Below are 25,122 nucleotides of genomic sequence, written 5' to 3'. Positions count from 1 at the left end.
CCTTAAAGGTTGGATTTTCCAACTTTTTTAATTAAGTCATTAAGATCAATTTCCAAAAGATTATTTTTTTATTTTTTTATTCCTCTTTTTAGTCAACTTTAGAATGTGTTCATACACTTATGAGCACCACTGTACAGTACACATAGTATATACAATAAGCTAGATTACACCACTGGCCATATATAATGAGAATAATGTAATTTCAAACACAAATGCAGTCTCCTTTCATGCATACATTTTCAAATAAAGCTCTGCTTTGAGAAAGATCGAATGATATTGTTTAATCTTACCTTATGGCCTGCACACTGCTTGTGAAGCTGTCGAGGGCACGTTTGATAAAGACAGCATCGATGTCCTTCTTCTGTAGCTTCTGGTACAGAATGTCGACGTGGGGCATGATTTTGTGAAAAAGCCGCAGGAAAAAAATAAAATCTTCATCATGTAGCATCCTCACGTAGCCAGATGCCTCTCTCACGGTGGGCTGGTCAAATGAACCCAATGAACCCGTCCGAATGGCTTCAAAACATTCTATGAGGTCGTCTCGATTCTCGTAGACAGTGTTCACGACTCTGCTTAGTAGAAACCTGTTGAATTATTAAATTTGGTCTGGGAGGTCCTAATTGTTTCGTTGCCAATTTATCTTGATTTGTTCGCCGACAAAAAGGAACTTCTTTCAAAGAGACAATCGAGTTGCACTGAAGGCTAGCCATTTTGACAGTAGTAGTGAATTGATTGATGAGGCTACCCGCTCTTTTCTTAGTTACGTTCATGGTTATGTTACGTATGACGAAAGCGCGTAAGTGCAAGCCCTCAGAAACCCATAGAGATTGTATTGAAAGCTCTGATATTTGAAAAAAATTGATTTTACATTAGAGGCTATGAGAGACTTCTGGGCGATTTTCAACCTGACTGAAATCGCCCCAAAACGGGCGGGGACATTTGAAGCACGACTTTAGCCTGATTGGACATTTAGTGGCAGATCAGACGTCTAGATTAGAACACTGATAACTACTGTTGCCGTGATATAATTGATTAGAAAAAAAACCCTTCCTTTTCCCGTTTGGCAGTGCGTCGCCCATATCGCCCTAATGAACACACCGCCCCTGCTTAATAATATATTTTTTACAGTGTATCATCGACCTGATACGATACGATGTGCTCTTACTGGATGGATGTTCCTTCCTGCTTCTCCTGTGTGAGGAAGGAATGCCTCAGTACCAGAGGAATGTCCAGAGTTCATACACCTTGGCAGAGGGCTCAGCCTTTCTAAAGGCCACAGAGTCATCAAACAGCAGAGTAGACAATTTGTTGTGCAGTGTACACCCATCCAAAAACCACAGGGTAGCTGTAGTTGTCTGTTCTACAATATACAGTGCCTTCAGAAAGTATTCACACCCATTTACTTTTTTTGGAATTAAGTGGAATTAAAATGGATTTAATTGTCATTTTTGGTCAACGATCTAAACAAAATACTCTGTAATGACAAAGTGGAAGAAAATTCTAACATTTGTAAAAGATTAATGAAAAATAAAACACAAATATATCTTGATTAGGTAAGTATTCAAACCTCTGAGTCAATACATGTTAGAATCACCTTTGGCAGCTATTACAGCTGTTAGTCTTTCTGGGTAAGTCTCTAAGAGATTTCCACACCTGGATTGTGCAACATTTGCCCATAATTATTTTCAAAATTCTTTAATCTTTGTCCAATTTTTTGTTGGTCGTTGCTAGACCCGTGTATCTCAGTTGGTAGAGCATGGCATTTGCAACGCCAGGGTTGTGGGTTCAATTCCCATGGGGGGCCAGTAAAAAAAAAATGTATGTATGCACTCACTAACTGTAAGAGCATCTGCTAAATTACTAAAATGTAGACAACCATTTTCAGGTCTTGCCAAACTGTAACTCGGCCACTCAGGAACATTCAATGTCTTCTTGGTACGCAACTCCAGTGTAAATTTGGCCTTAGGTTTTCGGTTATTGTCCTGCTGAAAGGTGAATTCATCTCCCAGTGTCTGGTGGAAAGCAGACTGAACCAGGTTTTCCTGTAGGATTTTGCCTGTGCTTAGCTCCATTCCATTTATTTTTTATCCTGAAAAACTCCCCAGTCCTTAACGATTACAAGCATACCGATAACATGATGCAGCCACCACTATGCTTGAAAATATGGAGTGTGGTATTCAGTAATGATTTTCCCCAAACATAGCACTTTGTATTCAGTTAATTGCTTTGCCACATTTTTTGCAGTGTTACTTTAGTGCCTTGTTGCAAACAGGATGGATTTTTTGGAAGATTTGTATTCTGTTCAGGCTTCCTTCTTTTCACACTTGTCAATTAGGTTAGTATTGTGGAGTAACTACAATGTTGTTGATCCATCCTCAGTTTTCTCCTATCACAGCCATTAAACTCTGTAACTGTTTTAAAGTCACCAATGGCTTCATGGTGAAATCCCTGAGCGGTTTCCTTCCTCTCCGGCAATTGAGCTAGGAAGGATGCTTGTATCTTTGTAGTGACTGGGTGTATTGATACACCATCCAAAGTGTAACTAATAACTTCACCATGCTCAAAGGGATATTCAACATCTGCTTTTTAATTTTATTTTACCCACCTACCAATAGGTGCCCTTCTTTGCGAGGCATTGGAAAACCTCCCTGGTCCTTGTCTATGTTTGAAATTCACTGCTGGACTGAGGGACCTTACAGATAATTGTATGTGTTGGGTACAGAGATGAGGTAATTCAAAAATCATGTTAAACACTGTTATTGCACACACAGAGTCCATGCAACTTATTATGTGACTTGTTATTTATTTATGCTTGCCATAACAAAGGGGTTGAATACTTATTCTCAATTCTCAAAAAACCAACACTCGATCCCTCTGATGTCAACAACTACAGACCAGTATCCCTTCTTTCTTTTCTTTCCAAAACTATTGAGCGTGCCGTCTTTAGCCAACTCTCTTGCTATCTCTCTCAGAATGACCTTCTTGATCCAAACCAGTCAGGTTTCAGGACTGGTCATTCAACTGAGACTGCTCTTCTCTGTGTCACGGAGGCTCTCCGCACTGCTAAAGCTAACTCTCTCTCCTCTGCTCTTGTCCTTCTAGACCTGTCTGCTGCCTTTGATACTGTGAACCATCAGATCCTCCTCTCCACCCTCTCCGAGCTGGGCATCTCCGGCGCGGCTCACTCTTGGATTGCGTCCTACCTGACCGGTCGCTCCTACCAAGTGGCGTGGCGAGAAGCTGTCTCCGCACCACGTGCTCTCACCACTGGTGTCCCCCAGGGCTCAGTTCTAGGCCCTCTCCTATTCTCGCTATACACCAAGTCACTTGGCTCTGTCATATCCTCACATGGCCTCTCCTATCATTGCTACGCTGACGATACACAACTAATCTTCTCCTTTCCCCCTTCTGATAACCAGGTGGCGAATCGCATCTCTGCATGTCTGGCAGACATATCAGTATGGATGACGGATCACCACCTCAAGCTGAACCTTGGCAAGACGGAGCTGCTCTTCCTCCCGGGGAAGGACTGCCCGTTCCATGATCTCGCCATCACGGTTGACAACTCCGTTGTGTCCTCCTCCCAGAGTGCGAAGAGCCTTGGCGTGACCCTGGACAACACCCTGTCGTTCTCCGCTAACATCAAGGCGGTGACCCGATCCTGCAGGTTCATGCTCTACAACATTCGGAGAGTACGACCCTGCCTTACACAGGAAGCGGCACAGGTCCTAATCCAGGCACTTGTCATCTCCCGTCTGGATTACTGCAACTCGCTGTTGGCTGGGCTCCCTGCCTGTGCCATTAAACCCCTACAACTCATCCAGAATGCCGCAGCCCGTCTGGTGTTCAACCTTCCAAGTTCTCTCACGTCACCCCGCTCCTCCGCACACTCCACTGGCTTCCAGTTGAAGCTCGCATCTGTTACAAGACCATGGTGCTTGCCTATGGAGCTGTGAGGGGAACGGCACCTCCGTACCTTCAGGCTCTGATCAGTCCCTACACCCAAACGAGGGCATTGCGTTCATCCACCTCTGGCCTGCTGGCTCCCCTTCCTCTGCGGAAGCATAGTTCCCACTCAGCCCAGTCAAAACTGTTCGCTGCTCTGGCACCCCAATGGTGGAACAAGCTCCCTCACGACGCCAGGACAGCGGAGTCACTCACCACCTTCCGGAGACATTTGAAACCCCACCTCTTTAAGGAACACCTGGGATAGGATAAAGTAATCCTTCTACCCCCCCCCCCCCCCCCCCCCCCCCCACCCCCCCTAAAAAAAAAAATGGTAAAGTGGTTATCCCACTGGCTATAGGGTGAATGCACCAATTTGTAAGTCGCTCTGGATAAGAGCGTCTGCTAAATGACGTAAATGTAAATGTTATTGACTCAAGACATTTCAGTTTTTACGTTTTAATTAATTTGTTACAATTTAGAAAAACACAATTGCACTTCGACATTATGGGGGATTGTGTGTAGGCCAGTGACCAAAAAAATCTCAATTTAATCAATTTTAAATACAGGCTGTGGTCCTTTGTAGCTCAATGTGGTCCTATGTAGCTCAATTGGTAGAGCATGGCAGGGTAGTGTGTTCGATCCCCGGGACCACCCATACGTAAAAATGTATGCACACATGACTGTAAGTCACTTTGGATAAAAGCATCTGCTAAATGCCATATTATTATTATAATAAAATGTGGAAAAAGTCAAGGGGTGGGAATACTTTCAAGAGGCACTGTATGTATTGTATGCTGCAGTGAATGTAGTGAGTAGCCAACACAAGAACTGGCATGAGAACTGGATAGCGCACAGATGATTTCCATGAATATTCCAACGCGACTGGGAATTCTAACTGACCTAATTGGCTTTTGTTTATCCAGCAAGCTTAATTAACTTCTGTTATGGTACATGGTTTGGTAGCTCTGCCATTGGTCATTTTGCAGGATCGTTAGGAGCGTGCGTAATACAAGCCATTACATTGTCTTAATGGCCCAGAGCTGTCTGTCAATAATATAGGCTTTTGGAAGAGGACGTCAATGATTTGTTGTGTAAGGCGATGTAGTGTTTCTTAATGTTACTTTTTGGTTTCAAAATCATTCGGTTGTTTCAGGTTTTTTAGAACTTTGAAATGCACAGAAATGGTGGATTGCTGATCTATCAGTTTGAGCCTACGCGCAACCTTGTCTTGAGTCAAGGGAATGCAGGAAAGATAAGCCATGCTATTCGTTTCAGGGGAAATTAGGACTATGATGCAAACTAGACAAAACAAAACCTCCAATCAGCAGATGAGCTACAGTAACTTGACCTGACCTCAGTATATCTATACACCTCAAACCTCCAACATCAACCTCCAGCCCCCCACCCCCCACCCCCTACCCACATCCACAACCCCCATTGGAACCCCCACCCCCAACACGCCCTGCGCCAACCCCCACCCCCGTATGCCCTGATGCCAAGCATGATTGTCTAATTAAACAGCTAAATAAGATCATTCACTGTGAACATGCCCACAGGGCAAGGTGAGGGAGGGGCAGGATGGGTAAACTTATGGGGTCTCTGTAGTTGGGCAGATGAGGGATGGATGGGGAGAGGGTTTGTCTGGGGGGGAGGTAGGGGGGGGACGACCCCTGATAGTCACATAGGAGGACATCGCTCCAGCAGACGTGAACAGAGTGAAAGCATGCGTGAGCGCCAACAGGGCCGCTGCTGCTCACCTCTATCAAATACACATGGGAATGAGAGATATGCAGAGCACACAGGATAAACTGCTTAGTAGTATACACAGGACAGATATGCACGCACGCACACAAACAGATGAAAGGAACCGCATAGGGACTGAACATAGAAACACATGGGTACGAATCAATGATGTAGGGTTCAGGCCATAGCACACTTTCAAATAACCACTATTGCTAACTCTCATCCCACTGCTCCAATTACTATCACCATAATATAAGTTGATTACGATGAGCAATAGACGGTAAACCAGACAGAGAAGACTGACTGAATAATACGAGCATAGTCGTAAGAAAAGTGATGTACTATCAGCGGTAGATATTTTACCATAAATGAGGTACACATTTGATTTGATTGTGAGCACATTAAGTATGCTAATATTGTTTAATATAGTTCATATTTACAGTTTATGGCGATGTCCTGCGGGTGTGCGGCCAACAGAAAGGCCCTGGCGTATGCTGTCTGGGGCAGTCGATGTGATTCATTGGGCATCCCAGAGCACACAGCCATGCATAGATTGACGCTACAGGGCTGCCTGAAGTCATTACATGAAAATAGCTCTGGTTAGAAAACTCGAACAAGAATGTATGGGATGTCATGACTGAGGTTCACTTAGATGAAGTCCTATGTGATCATAGAAGCACTGCTTTATTTCTCAAATCAAATCAAATGTTATTTGTCACATATGCGCCGAATACCTACAAGTGTAGACCTTACCGTGAAATGCGTACTTACAAGCCCTTAACCAACAATGCAGTTTTAAGAAAAATAATAGTTAAGAAAAATATTTACAAAATAAACTAAAGTAAAAAATAAAACCGCAACAATAAAATAACAATAACGAGGCTATATACACAAGGGGTACCGGTACCGAGTTAATGTGCGGGGGTTAAGCTTCTGTGTGTTCCTCTGTTTTATAAGCTGGGGATATTAAATTGCTCTAGAGAAACAGACCTGCTCGCACGCACGCAAACATACAAATATATAAAATACAAATAAACACAGTTCCCCCTCCTAACTCTACTGAGCCTGTGTCATAGAGACCAATTTCTACACCATGAGACAGGAATTATGGCCCTGTCACAGCGGCCGAAGCAGCGCTCGCTCAGAGGGAAGCAGAGGGAGGCTTTGTGTGTGTGTGTGTCATTGGGTGCAGATAGCCCATTAGTAATCAGGCAGCATAGCTCTGAATCCCCTAACTCGCCCGGTCTCTCTCTCTCCTGCGGTTGCAGTGCCATGTCTGATAGAGGCGTTGTGTGCGTGTGTGTGCGCGCGCGGGGTGCCATGTTTGATAGATGATGTACTTATTTGGTAACGAGCGTCACTGCAGATCGGCAATTTTCCCGTGCTAATAGTTGAACCCCTATCGCCCCTCAAGAGGATTTCAGACCACTGGGGCAGAATTCTCCCCTAAATCACCCTCTATCCGGCTCCTAATTCCCCATGCCTGCGCACCCACCTCGGCTAACCCGTCACTGCCCCCCACCACCCTGAGCCTCTCTCTTCCATGGACGTGGTGAAGAGAAAATTGCCCTTTGTCTAGACTTCATAGACCAGTTGCTGAAACATCCAGCCAATCCCTTTGTTTTATATTACTGTAGATATATTATCATTGCCATATACAGCTCTATTTCTTACAATGCATCCATCCACAATGGCTGGGATAAAATATAATAAATTGCATATTTATGGTCATGAAGTCTGGGCCTTTCTCCAATGTATTTAAACTGTCAGGTTTCAGAAATGTGCTAGATTCTTTTTTTAAACAAACAGGTTTATTTATGTTAGGATATTTTGTCATCATGATGTTTGGCTTTGTACTCATGAATCTTATCCAAAAATACAATGCAAATTCCTGAATAAATCACGAGGCAGATCCCTTCTGGGAACTTCTTCAACACCAAATTAGAGGTACTGTATTTGGATCCAAACAGTTTATACAACAATAACAACTGTGAAAACAAAATGGCCTCCTTAAACGGCTGCAGTCTATGGCAGAAGAGCTTTCACCAATTCACCATTTTGTAGCGGGTGATGAGGACAGAGTCAGGCGCAGGAGGTGTGAATCACAGAATATGGTTTATTAGTCCAATACAACAGTTCACAGCAATGCGAAAACCAAATACAGTGCAACTTCAATGCGCAATGTGGAAACAAAACACACAGGTGAATATCCCGGCGACAAAAGTAACATGAATGCTCAACCGAGCTAGCGACACCTCCACATAGAAACAATCACACACAAAGACATGGGGAGCAGAGGGAATACTTATACAGGGACTGATGAGGGGATATGAACCAGGTGTGTGTAAAAAACAAGACAAAACAAATGGAATGATGAGATGAGGAGCGGCAGTGGCTAGAAGGCCGGTGACGACGAACGCCGAAGCCTGCCCGAACAAGGAGAGGAGGCAGCTTCGGAGGTAGTCGTGACACATATGCATGGCCTGGAGCAACCTGCCACAGCTCACTGGCTAAATTAACTTGCCATGTCTGGCCAGATGTTTGCCTAATTTGCCAGGATATGCTAGGCATTTTTTCCAACCCTGTGTGTGTGTGTGTGTGTGTGTGCATGCATTTGTGCTTTTGTGCATGCGTACATGCGTTATAATGAGTGCTAGTCCTATGTACTGTATATACTGTAGAAAGAGACAGACAAACACAGTAAATCTTTGGTGAATCACCACAAACGTCGTATCTTCACCACTCTGCCCATTAGCATTGAGGTAAATTGTAACGTAAAATGTAAAAAAAATAATTGCAGGGGACTATCTTGTTGTATAGCTAGTGTGCAACATACAGTTGGAGATGCAACAGCTGTCCCCTGATCCACTGATCCAAGGATCATTGGCAGGATCTTGCAGAAGAGGAGATCTGTTGTAGATTGGTAACAGGAGAGTGTGTTCCCACCTCGGCCACTTTCTGCTGGCTTTCCCTGTGTCTCAGACACCTCGACAGGCAGAGACACCACCCCAGCCCAGATGTTCTCTGAGCCTGGACAGATGTGCCTCTGCCCCTCTGTCACTGAGGAGGAGATGGAGAAGTGTGTGTGTGTGTATTTGTCTGTACGTCTGTGTGTATGCGAGATGTGTGTCCGTGTGTGTGTCACTTAGGATAAGGTTGTCTTTCTCTGTAAGCTCAGGAATCTCAAACTCTCAGCTGCTCCTGTGTGTCATATCATCATGGCAAAGAGAGTGACAACAGGACACAGAGAGGGAGAGAATGACAGCTTTAAGGGAAGAAGGTGAGAGGAGGGAGCAACAGAGAGAGAAAGAGAGAGGCGAGAGGGCGCGAGAGAGAGAGTGAGAGAGAGAGAGAGAGTGTGTGTTATTGAGGTCGGACACTGACCAGGGCAGTTCAGAGGTGCATGGATGTTTTTTAGTGCTGGGTTTGCCCAATGGGTCACTTCTGCTGTGGGCATTACCTCAGGGTAATGGTACATGACTAAAATACTCAACCCATCTGTGCATGTACGTGTGTGTTTTGGGGGAGGGGTGGCACCAAGGCCATACCCACGCTTCAGTGGCATGTGTCCACAGTCTTGTTTGACAGAAATATGAGCTATACACATTTTGGTTACATTTAGTTTCCACCATTTCAATTTTCAAATAATCTCAATATTATTTCATATCAGCAGACGCAGAGGCCAAACATACAGCAGCAGACTACTGAACCCTGGAACCAGGGATAAAACAACCATGTCACTCTTCTTTGAAGACAAAACACACAAATTGCTGTATCACTATCTATCCTACATTCCTTCACTGTAAGAACCTTGAAGTAAACTTAGTTGACCCAACACCACTTTAATATTATGGTTAAGACACCCAAGGATTAATTGCAATTGATTTACCCTACATAATAGCTCAAAGTAAAGTTGAAATACAGTGCATCGATATACTTTTCTATTTACCAAACCGCATAATGTTATGAAGCTGCAATCTTACTTAGGGCAGCTATGTGTCCGCCATCACAGTATAGCAGAGCATGAAGTGTCTGAAGAGGTTTCTCTGCAGGTGGATGTACTGCATTAATGTAATAGCCCTGTTAGTGCTCTAATAGCCAAATGATGTCCTTCTGAGCTACAGTGTGGGGATCATTCACATAATTATAGCTCTCAGTATCACCGGTGCTCATGTTGGTATTCGGTTAAAGATGATCAAATTGGGCATTTAATGTGGACTAAATTACAACACCTCTCAGCAATTTGATCAATTATGCCCTGGTACTATTTGGCTGATCCTTCTAGTCCTAGCACGAGTGCATCACCCGTTGGCAATATCTCAAAGTATGCCCAAAGGTAAGAGGTAATTAGCTATATCTGTGAATGGCTCTTAACTTTCAAGTTATTCTATATGGCTCACTTTTTACTGCAACATCTTCAATAACTTCAAGGATGAGATTTTAGCCAAACACTCCTCTACAGAATTAAGATTAGAGCTTGATGAGCTGGTAGTGCTGCTAGGGTCCTAGAGTGTTCCTCATCATAGGGAGTGTGGTTGTGCCTTAGAGGGTGTAGCTACCTGTTTAAGTTTCATACTGTATGTTATGTTGATAACACTTTACTTAAGGCACCGCCATCAGATGTTAACATTCACAACAACTTATAGATGTTGCTTTTCCCCGTATGGCCCACCAAACCTTTACCCAAAAAAAACTCTGAGACATCTGAGAATATGATTAACAAAAGCAAGCTTTATTCAGAACCCAACAGAAAAAGGATGGACCGAAATCTCAGTGTCCGTTCAAATAAAAAATGTCAAAAATAAAATGACAACATTGAGCAATACAGTATTTCATTAATAAATTAAGGTTAAGCCATTTTACATATCCCAAACGCTTTGTTTTGTTCCAACATTATTTTTGGAGCTTTCAAATGGCATATAAAGCAGGATATGTACAACCAGACATGGTCTGTTCTTAGTAAAGAAGTGGGAGCAGACCCCACTGTAACATGAAGGCTGGGTATTTGGTCAAATTGACTTTTGCCTGAACAGTGTATCAGTAACTCCAGGCAGATTTTGAGCTTCTTCACTCACTGCTCAAAAATAGTGTTTTGGTGGGAACTCAGTTTTGAAAGGTACTCAAATTGCTTTTAGAAAATCCCTGTGTTGTTCTCACACCTGCCACTGAGCTGCCACTGAGTTTGGAGGCTTCAAATTAGGTTTTTCAGATCTTTTTCAGATGTTTTTCAGCAGTGTAGTACTAACTAAAATGTCCAGCCGTCACCTTAGCAGTGGTCTCTGTCTGATGCTACGAATGAAAGGTGAGGAGCCCAGTTGGAAAGCCATCCTTCTTTTCTCCCAGAGACAGGAACTGCACCCCAGTCACCGCAACCCTGCTCACGCCTGCCCATGCTCGCACTGTTGCTAAGCAACATGTTAAATTCCAGTGTTCTGTATGTCCAAACAACTCAGAGCCCCTGTCTGTGCAAACAAATCATGAAGTCCTCAGTTAGCCGAGCCGTAGACAGCTCCTAATACAAGATGACGTCAGTAAGTACAACAACAACAACAAAAACAGCAGACAACAATAAACAGTTAAAGAAGGACTGGGCAGAAAGCAGATTTCAAATGAGAAGAAAACAAAAAAATAAAAATCACCTTATACTTAAAAGATTTGATTACAAAGCAGAAAAAAATTGAAAAATAACTTTCTTCGGACAGGACCAGCCTGTTAGTTCTGTTTCGGCTCAACCCTACCCATCCCACCCCCACCCCTTACCACCCCCAGAACCCTTTACCCCATCTACATTTCTTAAGCTCTTCACACAGTATGAATGAGATCCCCAGCTTTGTAAAGGCCTTGATCCTGTACTATCATGACTAGCCACACTACAAGAATGATGACTCCAGAAAGTCTCATCTCAGGTGACCAATCGTGGAGCAGGAAGGAGACTTCTCTTTCAGCCCAGTGTTGACAATGACATAATCAGCTTATCCCTGCCACCATTAAGCTTCTTGAGGCATAGTGAGTGAGCCCTTGACTCTTTCAATGCTACGGTTAAAAGCTCAAAGTGAAGGATTATTTCTCTTTTATGTGTTACGTAAATGCAAGGTCAGAGGATTTAAGGATTATCAAAATGAGGCTTAGAGGAACCAGGGGGGACTCTTCTCCTTTGGGCATATCAAAGGAAACAGGTGGACATTAAGGGGCTCATGTGAAATGAAGTCAATTTTGTGTTTTTTGTTTAAATATTCACTGGGGAAACCACAACCAATGCTGCAGTCAACTCAGCTGTGTTTACCAGCTTAATAAAGACTATTGGACAGTATAGTTGGCCTTCTCTAATATCACTCCACTCCATCAATGTCTGAAGTTAAAAAACTTGAGATGAAGAAGAGAGGCCATCAGGACTGAGAGGGTGATAAAGAAGGACTGAGAGAGTGACTAAAGAAACACTGAGAGGGTGACTAAAGAAACTCTGAGAGGGTGACTAAAGAAGGACTGAGAGGGTGACTAAAGAAGGGCTGAGAGGGTGACTAAAGAAGGACTGAGAGGGTGACTAAAGAAGGACTGAGAGGGTGACTAAAGAAGGACTGAGAGGGTGACTAAAGAAGGACTGAGAGGGTGACTAAAGAAGGGCTGAGAGGGTGACTAAAGAAGGACTGAGAGGGTGACTAAAGAAGGACTGAGAGGGTGACTAAAGAAGGGCTGAGAGGGTGACTAAAGAAGGACTGAGAGGGTGACTAAAGAAGGACTGAGAGGGTGACTAAAGAAGGACTGAGAGGGTGACTAAAGAAGGGCTGAGAGGGTGACTAAAGAAGGGCTGAGAGGGTAACTAAAGAAGGGCTGAGAGGGTGACTAAAGAAGGGCTGAGAGGGTGACTAAAGAAGGGCTGAGAGGGTGACTAAAGAAGGGCTGAGAGGGTGACTAAAGAAGGACTGAGAGGGTGACTAAAGAAGGGCTGAGAGGGTGACTAAAGAAGGGCTGAGAGGGTAACTAAAGAAGGGCTGAGAGGGTGACTAAAGAAGGGCTGAGAGGGTGACTAAAGAAGGGCTGAGAGGGTGACTAAAGAAGGACTGAGAGGGTGACTAAAGAAGGGCTGAGAGGGTGACTAAAGAAGAGCTGAGAGGGTGACTAAAGAAGGGCTGAGAGGGTGACTAAAGAAGGGCTGAGAGGGTGACTAAAGAAGGACTGAGAGGGTGACTAAAGAAGGGCTGAGAGGGTGACTAAAGAAGGGCTGAGAGGGTAACTAAAGAAGGACTGAGAGGGTGACTAAAGAAGGGCTGAGAGGGTGACTAAAGAAGGGCTGAGAGGGTAACTAAAGAAGGACTGAGAGGGTGACTAAAGAAGGGCTGAGAGGGTAACTAAAGAAGGACTGAGAGGGTGACTAAAGAAGGAAGACGGGATGAGAAAAACATCTTTCTATCATCTCCTGTTTTTTCCCTATCTCAGTCAGATAGCACTCCTTCAGACATACACTCGCTCAGTCCATCCTCCTCACTAACTCTTTTAAGAGCGGTGTGCTTGCCAAATCCCTCCCCCAGACCCTGTTTCATTGCTGACAGATTCAATTTCCTAAAATAAATACTGCAGAGGTCGCCATGGAAATCATTCCTTTAAGGCCCACTCTCTCAACCCCCCCAGTTGCATTACACTGGGTACTCTGGGTACCGATCCCTCTCATTGCCAGGAATGTAGAGGTGGCCACCTCATCCTTTTTTAGCAAAGATCACATTTTAACGTTAACATTTTCAAGTTGAGTCTAGGGCAAGGATGATGGATGGATGGTACACACATCAACATTACAAAGAGGTTAGGTGCCGTGTTTACAACTGCAATTTTCTTGGGGGGGAAAAGTGTAGAAACTGACCTTGTATCAGCTCTAACTGGCACATAGCACTGCGTAGAGAGGAGCATTAGCTAGCTGCCATAGTTACAGCAGAGGCCTCCATAATGTTTCAGGTTAACACCTTAAAGTGCATGCTGTTGTGTGCATGTGAGTAGTACACACGTTTCTACAACCGGAATGTTGTACATTATCACCTCCTTAAAACACACCTTTCATGTGCAGTGGGCATATATTTTATTACATAACAAATAATTTAGTTGCCACCTTTCGCTCTCACTGTCATTATAAAAGGAAGTCTGCACTAACCTATGCTGGTGAGGTGTGTGTGTCTGTGTGTGTGTGTGGGTCTGTGTTTGTAGGGGGAGGGGGAGGGGGGAGGGGTGGGGGGTGATCATGAAGAAGACCAGTATATAGTACACAGAGTAAACCATGGAGGGGTAGCAGTCTTTTTTTGAGAGGGCCGTCAGTGGGGGTGGGGAGGATGTTTGGGGAGGCCTGAGGGATTAAAGAGAAACCCCTTCCTTTCCCCCTTACTTTCCCTTCCCCACCCCGCACCCCCCTTTGCCCGCTGGACCGGTCAATGGAGTGCCTCTCTGTCCACCACTGTCTGGGTTCTCCCCCCTCCCTCACATGATGGAGCAGCCCTTGGCCTTATCCTTGCCGAAGGTGGAGGAGAGGAGGTCAGACTTGCCGGGCAGAAAGAGGAGTCTCTTTGAGAGGCGGCGGGCGGGGCTGGGCTTGGTGGAGGGCTGCAGCTTGTTGATGCAGGCCAGGGCTGCAGTACGGAACACACTGTGGATGCTCTTCTCTGAGGTGAAAGCTGAACACTCCAGGTAGGACTCCGCACCTAGCTGCTTGGCCATGGAGGACCCCTGCAACACGATGGGGAAGAACAGGAGTGAGATGGAGAGAAAGAGAGAGCGAGAGAGAGAGAGAGAGAGAGAGAGAGAGAGAGAGAGAGAGAGAGAGAGAGAGAGAGAGAGAGAGAGAGAGAGAGAGAGAGAGAGAGAGAGAGAGAGAGAGAGAGAGAGAGAGAGAGAGAGAGAGAACGAGAAAGAGAACGAGAAAGAGAAAGAGAGAGACAGACTCACTTGCTCATGTGAGATGGGTGTCTGCTTCTGATTTGACAGCTCCATAAGCGTGCACACGTCCGTGCGCAGGTCTGTTTTACAGCCTATCAGGAGGATGCGTGTGCTGGGGCAGAAATCCAGGATCTCTGTCTTCCACTGCAACGAAAAGGACATATGACTGTCATAAGGTTGTTATAATGTATCATAACCACAGCTGTAATGTGCATGGTGCACAGAGAGAATGATCATGATGATTGTGATGATGACAAGGATGAGGAGGAAGAAGAAATTGACAACAGCAATGATGTTGATGATGATGATGATCACAATGACAAGGTCCTTACCTTTTTCAGTGCACCGTCAAATGAGTCTGGGCGGCTGATGTCGAAACAGAGGAGCACAGCGTCTGAGTCGCTGTAGCACAGGGGTCTGACATTATCGTAGTATGGAGAGCCTGTAGGGTCAAACAGATCGGCTGGGGTCAGTCACAGGGCTTTCAATAGGACAGTACCAAATGAATGAGACTCCATTAGTTGCAATAAGAATGATTTGTACCAGAACAGTATAAAGACTAGTGATGGGAGAAGAAAGATTCAGTTATTGGGATATTATTTTTGACAAAATATCGTATTGTTTTTACAATATTGCAATATTATTTTTACGCTAGTTTGTTGTACCTGTACCAAAACAAGAGAGCCAATTTGTTTTCAGCACTTTCCGTGACTGATCAAAACTTGTTTTCTCATGCTCTCTTGTCCCTCTGCAGCAGACATATGGTGAGCAATATGTTTGGAACATCGAATCGCAATAAAATCACAGTATCGAATCGCAATACATATAGAATCGTGACAATCACAATACGTTTTTTATTTATTTTATTTCACCTTTATTTAACCAGGTAAGCCAGTTGAGAACAAGTTCTCATTTACAACTGCGACCTGGCCAAGATAAAGCAAAGCAGTGCGATAAAAACTACAACACAGAGTTACACATGGGATAAAACAAAACATACAGTCAATAACACAATAGAAAATCTATATACAGTGTGTGCAAATGTAGTAAGTTATGGAGGTAAGGCAATAAATAGGCCATAATGCAAAATAATTTCAATGTAGTATTAACACTGGAGTGATAGATGTGCAGAAGATGTGCAAATAGAGATACTGGGGTGCAAATTAGCAAAATAAATAACAATATGGGGATGAAGTAGTTGGGTGGGCTAATTACAGATGGGATGTGTACAGGTGCAGTGATCGGTAAGCTGCTCTGACAACTGATGCTTAAAGTTAGTGAGGGAGATAAGAGTCTCCAGCTTCAGAGATTTTTGCAGTTCGTTCCAGTCATTAGCAGCAGAGAACTGGAAGGAATGGCGGCCAAAGGAGGTGTTGGCTTTGGGGATGACCAGTGAGATATACCTGCTGGAGCGCATACTACGGGTGGGTGTTGCTATGGTGACCAATGAGCTAAGATAAGGCGGGGATTTGCCTAGCAGTGATTTATAGATGACCTGGAGCCAGTGGGTTTGGCGACGAATATGTAGTGAGGGCCAGCCAACGAGAGCGTACCGGTCATCTATAAATCACTGCTAGGCAAATGGTGGGTAGTATATGGGGCTTTGGTGACAAAACGGATGGCACTGTGATAGACTACATCCAATTTGCTGAGTAGAGTGTTGAAGGCTATTTTGTAAATGACATCGACGAAGTCAAGGATCGGTAGGATAGTCAGTTTTACGAGGGCATGTTTGGCAGCATGAGTGAAGGAGGCGTTGTTGCGAAATAGGAAGCCGATTCTAGATTTAACTTTGGATTGGAGATGCTTAATGTGAGTCTGGAAGGAGAGTTTACGGTCTAACCAGACACCTAGGTATTTGTAGTTGTCCACATATTCTAAGTCAGACCCGCCGAGAGTAGTGATTCTAGTCGGGCAGGCGGGTGCAAGCAGCGGGTGCAAGCAGCGGGTGCAAGCAGCATTTGATAAAAAAAATAAAAAAATAAAAAAATAAAATGTATGGATAAGAGCGTCTGCTAAATGACTAAAATCTAAAATCTAAGAGCATGCATTTAGTTTTACTAGCGTTTAAGAGCAGTTGGAGGCTACGGAAGGAGTGTTGTATGGCATTGAAGCTCATTTGGAGGTTTGTTAACACAGTGTCCAATGAAGGGCCAGATGTATACAAAATGCGTAGAGGTGGATCTGAGAGTCACCAGCAGCAAGAGTGACATCATTGATATACACAGAGAATAGAGTCGGCCCGAGAATTGAACCCTGTGGCACCCCCATAGAGACTGCCAGAGGTCCAGACAACAGGCCCTCCGATTTGACACATTGAACTCTATCTGAGAAGTAGTTGGTGAACCAGGTGAGGCAGTCATTTGCGAAACCAAGGCTATTTAGTCTGCTAATAAGAATGCGGTGATTGACAGAGTCGAAAGCCTTGGCCAGGTCGATGAAGACGGCTGCACAATACTGTCTTTTATCGATCGCGGTTATAATATCGTTTAGGACCTTTAGCGTGGCTGAGGTGCACCCATGACCAGCTCAGAAACCAGATTGCATAGCGGAGAAGGTACGGTGGGATTCGAAATGGACGGTGATCTGTTTGTTAACTTGGCTTTCAAATACTTTTGAAAGGCATGGCAGGATGGATATAGGTCTGTAACAGTTTGGATCTAGAGTGTCACCCCCTTTGAAGAGGGGGATGACCGCGGCAGCTTTCCAATCTCTGGGGATCTCAGATGATACGAAAGAGGTTGAACAGGCTAGTAATAGGGGTTGCTACAATTTCGGCAACTAATTTTAGAAAGAAAGGGTCAGATTGTCTAGCCCAGGGCATGGACACGTTGCAGCGGGGGGGGGGGGGGGGGGGGGGCAGAGCTGGTGGCCGGGGTAGGGGTAGCCAGGTGGAAAGCATGGCCAGCCGTAGCAAAATGCTTACTGAAATTCTCGATTATCGTAGATTTATCGGTGGTGACAGTGTTTCCTAGCCTCAGTGCAGTGGGCAGCTGGGAGGAGGTGCTCTTATTCTTAGGTGCCGGATACGTATTGTATCCGGCACCTAAGTATGGTGATAATATCGTATTGTGAGGTCCCTGGCAATTCCCATCCCTACTAAAGACCAAGAACGAGGAGTGTTAGGTGCTTGGTGTATTGTAGGGTTGGGTGCTTGAATGCTATAGTAAAGGCCAGGGCTGGGTGCATGGATGCTATAGGCTAAGGTTGGCTGCTGGGTGCTGCCAGACAAAGATGCTTGAGCACTGCTCTCAGACTGTTAGCACAAGTCTGTCCCCCACACAGCACAGGACACCACCCACTCCCCCCTGGTAACTACGGCAACAGCCTTGGTAGACAATGCTTGAATCCAACACTCTATTATACCCCCCCTGTACCCGAACCATTCTCCGCACACACACACACGCTCCAATTTTCTTCCTCCCTCACCCTCCGATCTACAGTAAATCATTTCACTAAAGCCCCACGCCTTCCCACTCAGTAGAATAACTCTCCAATAAATCAAATTAACACACAAACAGACAAACACACACACACAAACACAGAAAGAGTAAGAGAGAGCCACAGTACACAATAACTCTATCCCTATCACACTCCTGCGTTACCCAAAGGGTTTATATTGGACTCCTGTTTGTGCAGAAATCCCACATGAAATGAGATAGAAGAAAACAAAGATCTCTGTATCAGGGGAGACTCTTTCATAGATTGTTGTGTTTAGAGTGTGTTCTACAGTTGAAGTCGGAAGTTTACATACACCTTAGCCAAATACATTTAAACTCAGTTTTTCACAATTCCTGACATTTAATCATAGTAAAAAGTCCCTGTCTTAGGTCAGTTAGGACCACTACTTTATTTTAAGAATGTGAAATGTCAGAATAATAGTAGAGAGAATGATTTCTTTCAGCTTTTATTTCTTTCATCACATTCCCAGTGGGTCAGAAGTTTACATACACTCAATTAGTATTTGGTAGCATTGCCTTTAAATTGTTGGGGTAGCCTTCCACAAGCTTCCCACAATAAGTTGGGTGAATTTTGGCCCATTCATCCTGACAGAGCTGGTGTTACTGAGTCAGGTTTGTAGGCCTCCTTGCTCGCAAACGCTTTTTCAGTTCTGCCCACACATTTTCTATAGGATTGAGGTCAGGGCTTTGTGATAGCCACTCCAATACCTTGACTTTGTTGTCCTTAAGCCATTTTGCCACAACTTTGGAAGTATGCTTGGGGTCATTGTCCATTTGGAAGACCCATTTGCGACTAAGCTTTAACTTCCTGACTGATGTTGCTTCAATATATCCACATCATTTTCCTTCCTCATGATGCCATCTATTTTGTGAAGCGCACCAGTCCCTCCTGCAGCAAAGCACCCCCACAGCATGATGCTGCCACCCCCGTGCTTCACGGTTGGGATGGTGTTCTTCGGCTTGCAAGCAACCCCCTTTTTCCTCCAAACATAACAATGGTCATTATGGCCAAACAGTTTTATTTTTGTTTCATCAGACCAGAGGACATTTCTCCAAAAAGTATGATCTTTGTCCCCATGTGCAGTTGCAAACCGTAGTCTGGCTTTTTTATGGCGGTTTTGGAGCAGTGGCTTCTTCCTTGCTGAGCGGCCTTTCAGGTTATGTCGATATAGGACTCGTTTTACTGTGGATATAGATACTTTTGTACCTGTTTCCTCCAGCATCTTCACAAGGTCCTTTGCTGTTGTTCTGGGATTGATTTGCACTTTCCGCACCAAAGTACGTTCATCTCTAGGAGACAGAACGCGTCTGCTTCCTGAGCGGTATGACGGCTGCGTGGTCCCATGGTGTTTATACTTGCGTACTATTGTTTGTACAGATGAACGTGGTATCTTCAGGCGTTTGGAAATTGCTCCCAAGGATGAACCAGACTTGTGGAGGTCTACAATTTTTTTTCTGAGGTCTTGGCTGATTTCTTTTCATTTTCCCATGATGTCAAGCAAAGAGGCACTGAGTTTGAAGGTAGGCCTTGAAATACATCCACAGGTACACCTCCAATTGACTCAAATGATGTCAATTAGCCTATCAGAAGCTTCTAAAGCCATGACATCATTTTCTGGAATTTGCCAAACTTTTTAAAGGCACAGTCAACTTAGTGTATGGAAACTTTTTACCAACTGGAATTGTGATACAGTGAATTATAAGTGAAATAATCTGTCTGTAAACAATTGTTGGAAAAATTACTTGTGTCATGCACAAAGTAGATGTCCTAACCGACTTGTCAAAACTATAGTTTGTTAACAAGAAATTTGTGGAGTGGTTGAAAAATGAGTTTTAATGACTCCAACCTAAGTGTATGTAAACTTCCGACTTCAACTGTATATGATGCAACACACTAACATGATGCATAACACATAGTGTATGTATGTACAATGTCGACACCTAAACTAAAAAGTAAATGCTTCTTATGTTATAAATTGAAGACAATTGCTAAGAAAATCTGTGTGTGCGCGTTGTGTGTGTGCATGTGTGTGTGCGTATATGCTTGCGGGCCTATGCATCAAAGTGTAAAAGTATGTTAGTATGTTAGTGTTGTAAAGGGAGGTCCCTGTGCTAAAAATAGACGCTGACTGAATGTCCGTCCTCTGTTGTGTTCCGTCATCACTTACCACACCAGCAACAGATTCAATTTCCTCTCCCTGCTTCTCAACCTGCTCCGGAAACGTATTAAACATGAACTAAACCAGGTAATAATGAATTAAGAAAAGCTTCATCTGTGGATGTATGACCTACTTATGCCTCTATGGGTAGTGTGAAATGCATTTGGATGATATAGGATTCCCTCCTGCTACTGTAGGCGTGACACTGTTGTCAGATCCAATCCATTATTAAAAACCTAACAAACATTCTCTTGTGAGGGAGACAATTGTCTGACGTTCACAGGGAACGACTGTATAAACAGTGTGTAAAGGCAAGAGATGAGGCAACTGAATGGTAGCGATTGGACTTGTTTTTCCCGTAGGAGACAATGCCGGCATTGGCAGAGAGGAGCCTAGAGTGATGCAATGCTGGGGAAACAGACATGATGATGGCTCTGAGCCCTGGAGCTGAGAGAGGATACAAGCCCTGATACATCCCCCACACACACCTCCCTTCCCTGGATACACCTCACACACACATACCACCCTTCCCTGGATACACCTCCCACACTCACCTCCCTTTCCTGGATACACCTCCCACACACACCTCCCTTCCCTGGATACACCTCCCACACACACCTCCCTTCCCTGGATACACCTCCCACACACACCTCCCTTCCCTGGATACACCTCCCACAAACACCTCCCTTCCCTGGATACACCTCCCACACACACCTCCCTTCCCTGGATACACCTCCCACACACACCTCCCTTCCCTGCATACACCTCCCACAAACACCTCCCTTCCCTGGATACACCTCCCACAAACACCTCCCTTCCCTGGATACACCACCCACAAACACCTCCCTTCCCTGGATACACCTCCCACAAACACCTCCCTTCCCTGGATACACCAGCCACACACACCTCCCTTCCCTGGATACACCTCCCACACACACCTCCCTTCCCTGGATACACCTCCCACTCACACAAAACTGGGAGAAGGAGGACTCTAAAACCTAATGATAAACTGTTTGCTTGTTGTAGGAGGCTGGAGAGGCAGAGGAAAAGTGAACTAAAGGAGCATCTCACTTTGAGTCTGATCACTGTGAGAGAGACGGTGAGAACAGGCAGCCGCAGAGCTTGATAATGAACTCAGAGAGGAGCGGCAGGGGGAATCGTTAGGCACAGCAACGCTGTTACACAACACAACACAAAACAACACAGCCCACTCCACAGAAAAGCACAGACAGCAGCCTGACCCTAAGGGAACCTCTGCCTCTCTTCACAAACCCTCAGCCAAGGAAAATAAAGACAAAACATGAGAATAAGAGCAATCTCAGAGAAAATAATTATATGGCCGTTCATGGATTTATCATCAACAGCAAGGCCTTCTCTCTCTCTCCCCACAGACCATCAGTAAACATGATAATAGCGATATATGTATAATCACCAACTTTATTGATAGGACAATCAGAGAAAACCATGATATGGCCATGAACGACAAGAGCACTGCCAGGATAGGATGTTAGAGATAGATACAGAGCTCAGATAGATAGAAGCGACTAGACTCTTTTGTGGAAAAAATTAAGGTGGGAAGAGCTGGGTAGAGCTTTAAAACAAGGTGGGAAAATATAAATGGTCATTATGTAATAGGACTTTCACTATGGAGTGGACGAGCGTCCAGCTTGGTCCATCTCTTTTGAAGATAAACAGACAAAGCGACAGAAATAAATCCTGTGGTGTTTTCTGTTATATACGGCTTTTTGGCCCGTATATAACTCTTCCCACTGGGCACAGACGTCAATTCAACGTCTATTTCTAATTGGTTCAATATAATTTCATTGAAATGATGTGGAAACAACATTGATTCAAACAATGTGTGCCCAGTAGGTTGAGGCTTTGAGGGGAGGTCAGGGATATATTTAGCTCTCTCTCATATGTGCCTTCTATTCTCTGAAACATGCACACACGCGCGCACACACACACACACACACACACACACACACACACACACACACACACACACACACACACGCACACGCACACGCACACACACACACACACACACACACACACACACACACACACACACACACACGCTTCCCACCACTCATGCATAGGCAACCCCCTGGCCATGAAACCACCCCTCTGCAGGCCAACTGCCCCAAAGGAACTCCCTGGAGCCCAATCAGAAAGCCCCATGATAGAGGTTAATCATAGCAGCCCAACCACATGTAACTGGTTGTGTTCTGTTGATTATGTTTACTAGTTTCAAGATGTAGAAGGGTCCTACTGTGTCAGTAGGTCACCACAACACTGTGTGTGTGTGTGTGTGTGTGTGTGTGTGTGTGTGTGTGTGTGTGTGTGTGTGTGTGTGTGTGTGTGTGTGTGTGTGTAATCGCGCGCTATAGCTGTCATATTTTGATGTAGAGCTGATAAGTTATTAGACATTCCTCTAGTAAGGGGGTAGATGGGGAGAGGGGGATATCTCTGTCTCCTGAGAATGAGATCACTGTAGTGTCAAATGAATTAGCTAGCCCTACATCATTCTATGCCTTTTAAACATAAATCAAAGGGAGAGGAGACCGAAACAGAGAACAAGCACACAAATGGTCATTTGCATTCAAATGTTGTGTCACCTCTGTCTGAGAAAAAGGCCTTCCTCCACTCTAACTTATCAGACCTCAGTAGCCTACCACAGCACTACCTGTGATAAGCAGCAGGACAACAGTACTGTATAAAAGATTCAACAGATCGCTATCTTAAAGGAAAACAATAATAAACAACTAACCATACAGTATACACTATGATGCTAAATAAGACAGTGAGACAATGGTCAATGGGCCTTTAGTTAGCCTACTGTTGTTTACGCAAAATCTCTGATTGCATTGTTTTCCGGGCGGGTGGGTAAGGAAATGGTCAACTGGAAAGCAAATGCGAGTCAGGTTTTACAGTACAATTACTCTGAAAACTTGAATGTTAAGTCAAATTTCAAATGGCATGCCGTTGGACTCTTGGTTGGTCAAGAGAGAAAGGAATTTCATTTCACGCATTATAAATCTTTTCCACTATATCTACAGGTAGAGCACCTTGTATAGAGAGACATGACATATTATATAACCTTTGTTATAAGACATTATAAAGGCTTATACCTGGATATGCTTAAATAGCTGCTTAAATAACTATAAGGTATACTGGATGTATGCATGGGGAGTGCAGAGTGTAACGCTCACCTGATGTGTCCCAGAGACTGAGCTCCACTCGCTGGTCCTCCAGCTCCAGACACGCTGTATAGTTCTCAAATACTGTTGGAACATATGTCTGTGGATAAGGAAAGGAACGGGTTCATTAGCTATGTATTATAATACAGTCAGTCATTGTGAAATAGTGACCCCAGTAATCATCAGCTGTATTAGATTTACATTTAATGATTTATTTATTTATTTATCATCCCAGTTTGAGGCTACTGTGCTGTCTGTCTGACCAAATAAGGCATCTGAACAGTTTTACCATTTAAATATAAAATAATAATAATATGCCATTTAGCAGACGCTTTTATCCAAAGCGACTTACAGTCATGCGTGCATACATTTTAATTTTTGTGTATGGGTGGTCCCGGGGCTCGAACCCACTACCTTGGCGTTACAAGCGCCGTGCTCTACCAACTGAGCTACAGAGGACCACATTTAGAAAGGAAAGCACTTTATACATCTAGTCCGCTCATTGTATTTGGACCAATTCATTTCTATGTGTATTAAAGTAGTCTAACGTGTAGTATTTGGTCCCATATGCCTAGCACTACATGAAGCGTGTGACTCTACAAACTTGTTGGATGCATTTGCAGTTTGTTTTGGTTGTGTTTCAGATTATGTTGTTCCTAACTGAAATGAATGGTAATTACATAATGTATTGTGTCATTTTGGAGTCACTTTTACTGTAAATAAGAATAGAATATGTTTCTGAACACTTCTACATTAATGTGGATGCTACCATTATTAAGAATAATCATGTATGAATCGTGAATAATGAAAGCACTCCATTTGAAATGAATCTCAACATTCAAGTTCTCAGAGGAATTGTACTGACTTTCCTTTCCAGTTTTTTTTTTTTACTTTAGCCTATCTTTCATCACACGCCCCGAAAACAATGCAATATTAAACTTCTATTTGTTATCATATAATTAGAATGACATTTCTATGGCTATTATCATCTCTTTATAGCCCATGTATATAACCTATTCCAGAATGCATTTAGGATATGGGTGTTATAATCCAGTCAAATGTGCCAGGTGTAGAAATTGCATACCTCAGGATAGGAATCCTTGGCCAGGACTTGCAACATTGCCGTTTTTCCGCATTGAACATCCCCAACCAAAACCAGTTTACATCTCACCACCAGAGGCTGGGTAAGTCTCCTTTCCTTCATTGTGAATACGATTTGGTTGGCAACACAATAAATTGATATGCGAAAGAAAAAAACGTGTAAATCCTCTGTCAGTTATCAGTGCGTTACTCCGGGATGCTGTTCTCCTGCGATGAAGCTTGCTGCCAGCCGTATGAGCGGAGTTATGACACTGCTGAACTTTATATTGTCACGCCAGCCAATGGAAATGAGCGTTCTGCTCATTGTTGCGCACCATGCGCTTCCGCTATACAAGATCGAGGTTGGTAGTCAGTCAACTTTGTTCTAAAGTACAAAATTGCCCATAGTCTATCCCTGTCTAGTGCATGATACATTTTGTGCCCCATTAGAGAAGAGGGAGAAATGGCTATATGTTATTTTGGTTTCTAATGTTTGTCATCATGCATTAGCCTGAACGATCACAACAGCAATGATAGAATTAGCCTATTTATTTGAATTCTACTTATGGCTACATTTAATGCATTAATCCTTAGAATGTCACAGTAATCTCAGTC

General features: G+C 44.0%; 1 protein-coding gene across 1 annotated transcript; it reads right to left on the bottom strand.

Annotated features, from left to right (window-relative positions):
• Positions 1–14,148: 14,148 nt before the first annotated feature.
• Positions 14,149–24,689, bottom strand: LOC311148283 (rho-related GTP-binding protein Rho6-like; the record flags this gene model as incomplete). The annotated part of the gene is made up of 5 exons (XM_084185196.1): positions 24,512–24,689; positions 23,440–23,527; positions 14,937–15,046; positions 14,614–14,748; positions 14,149–14,394 (listed from the first exon to the last, which is right to left on the bottom strand). The coding sequence occupies exons 1-5, from the start codon at positions 24,629–24,631 to the stop codon at positions 14,149–14,151; spliced, it is 699 nt and encodes a 232-aa protein (XP_084041322.1). The 5' UTR covers positions 24,632–24,689.
• Positions 24,690–25,122: the final 433 nt, after the last annotated feature.

This window comes from Coregonus lavaretus (genome assembly GCF_964263955.1).
Source record: "Coregonus lavaretus genome assembly, chromosome: 20".
Classification (NCBI taxonomy): Eukaryota; Metazoa; Chordata; class Actinopteri; order Salmoniformes; family Salmonidae; genus Coregonus; species Coregonus lavaretus.
This window is presented reverse-complemented; position numbering and strand designations above follow the sequence as displayed.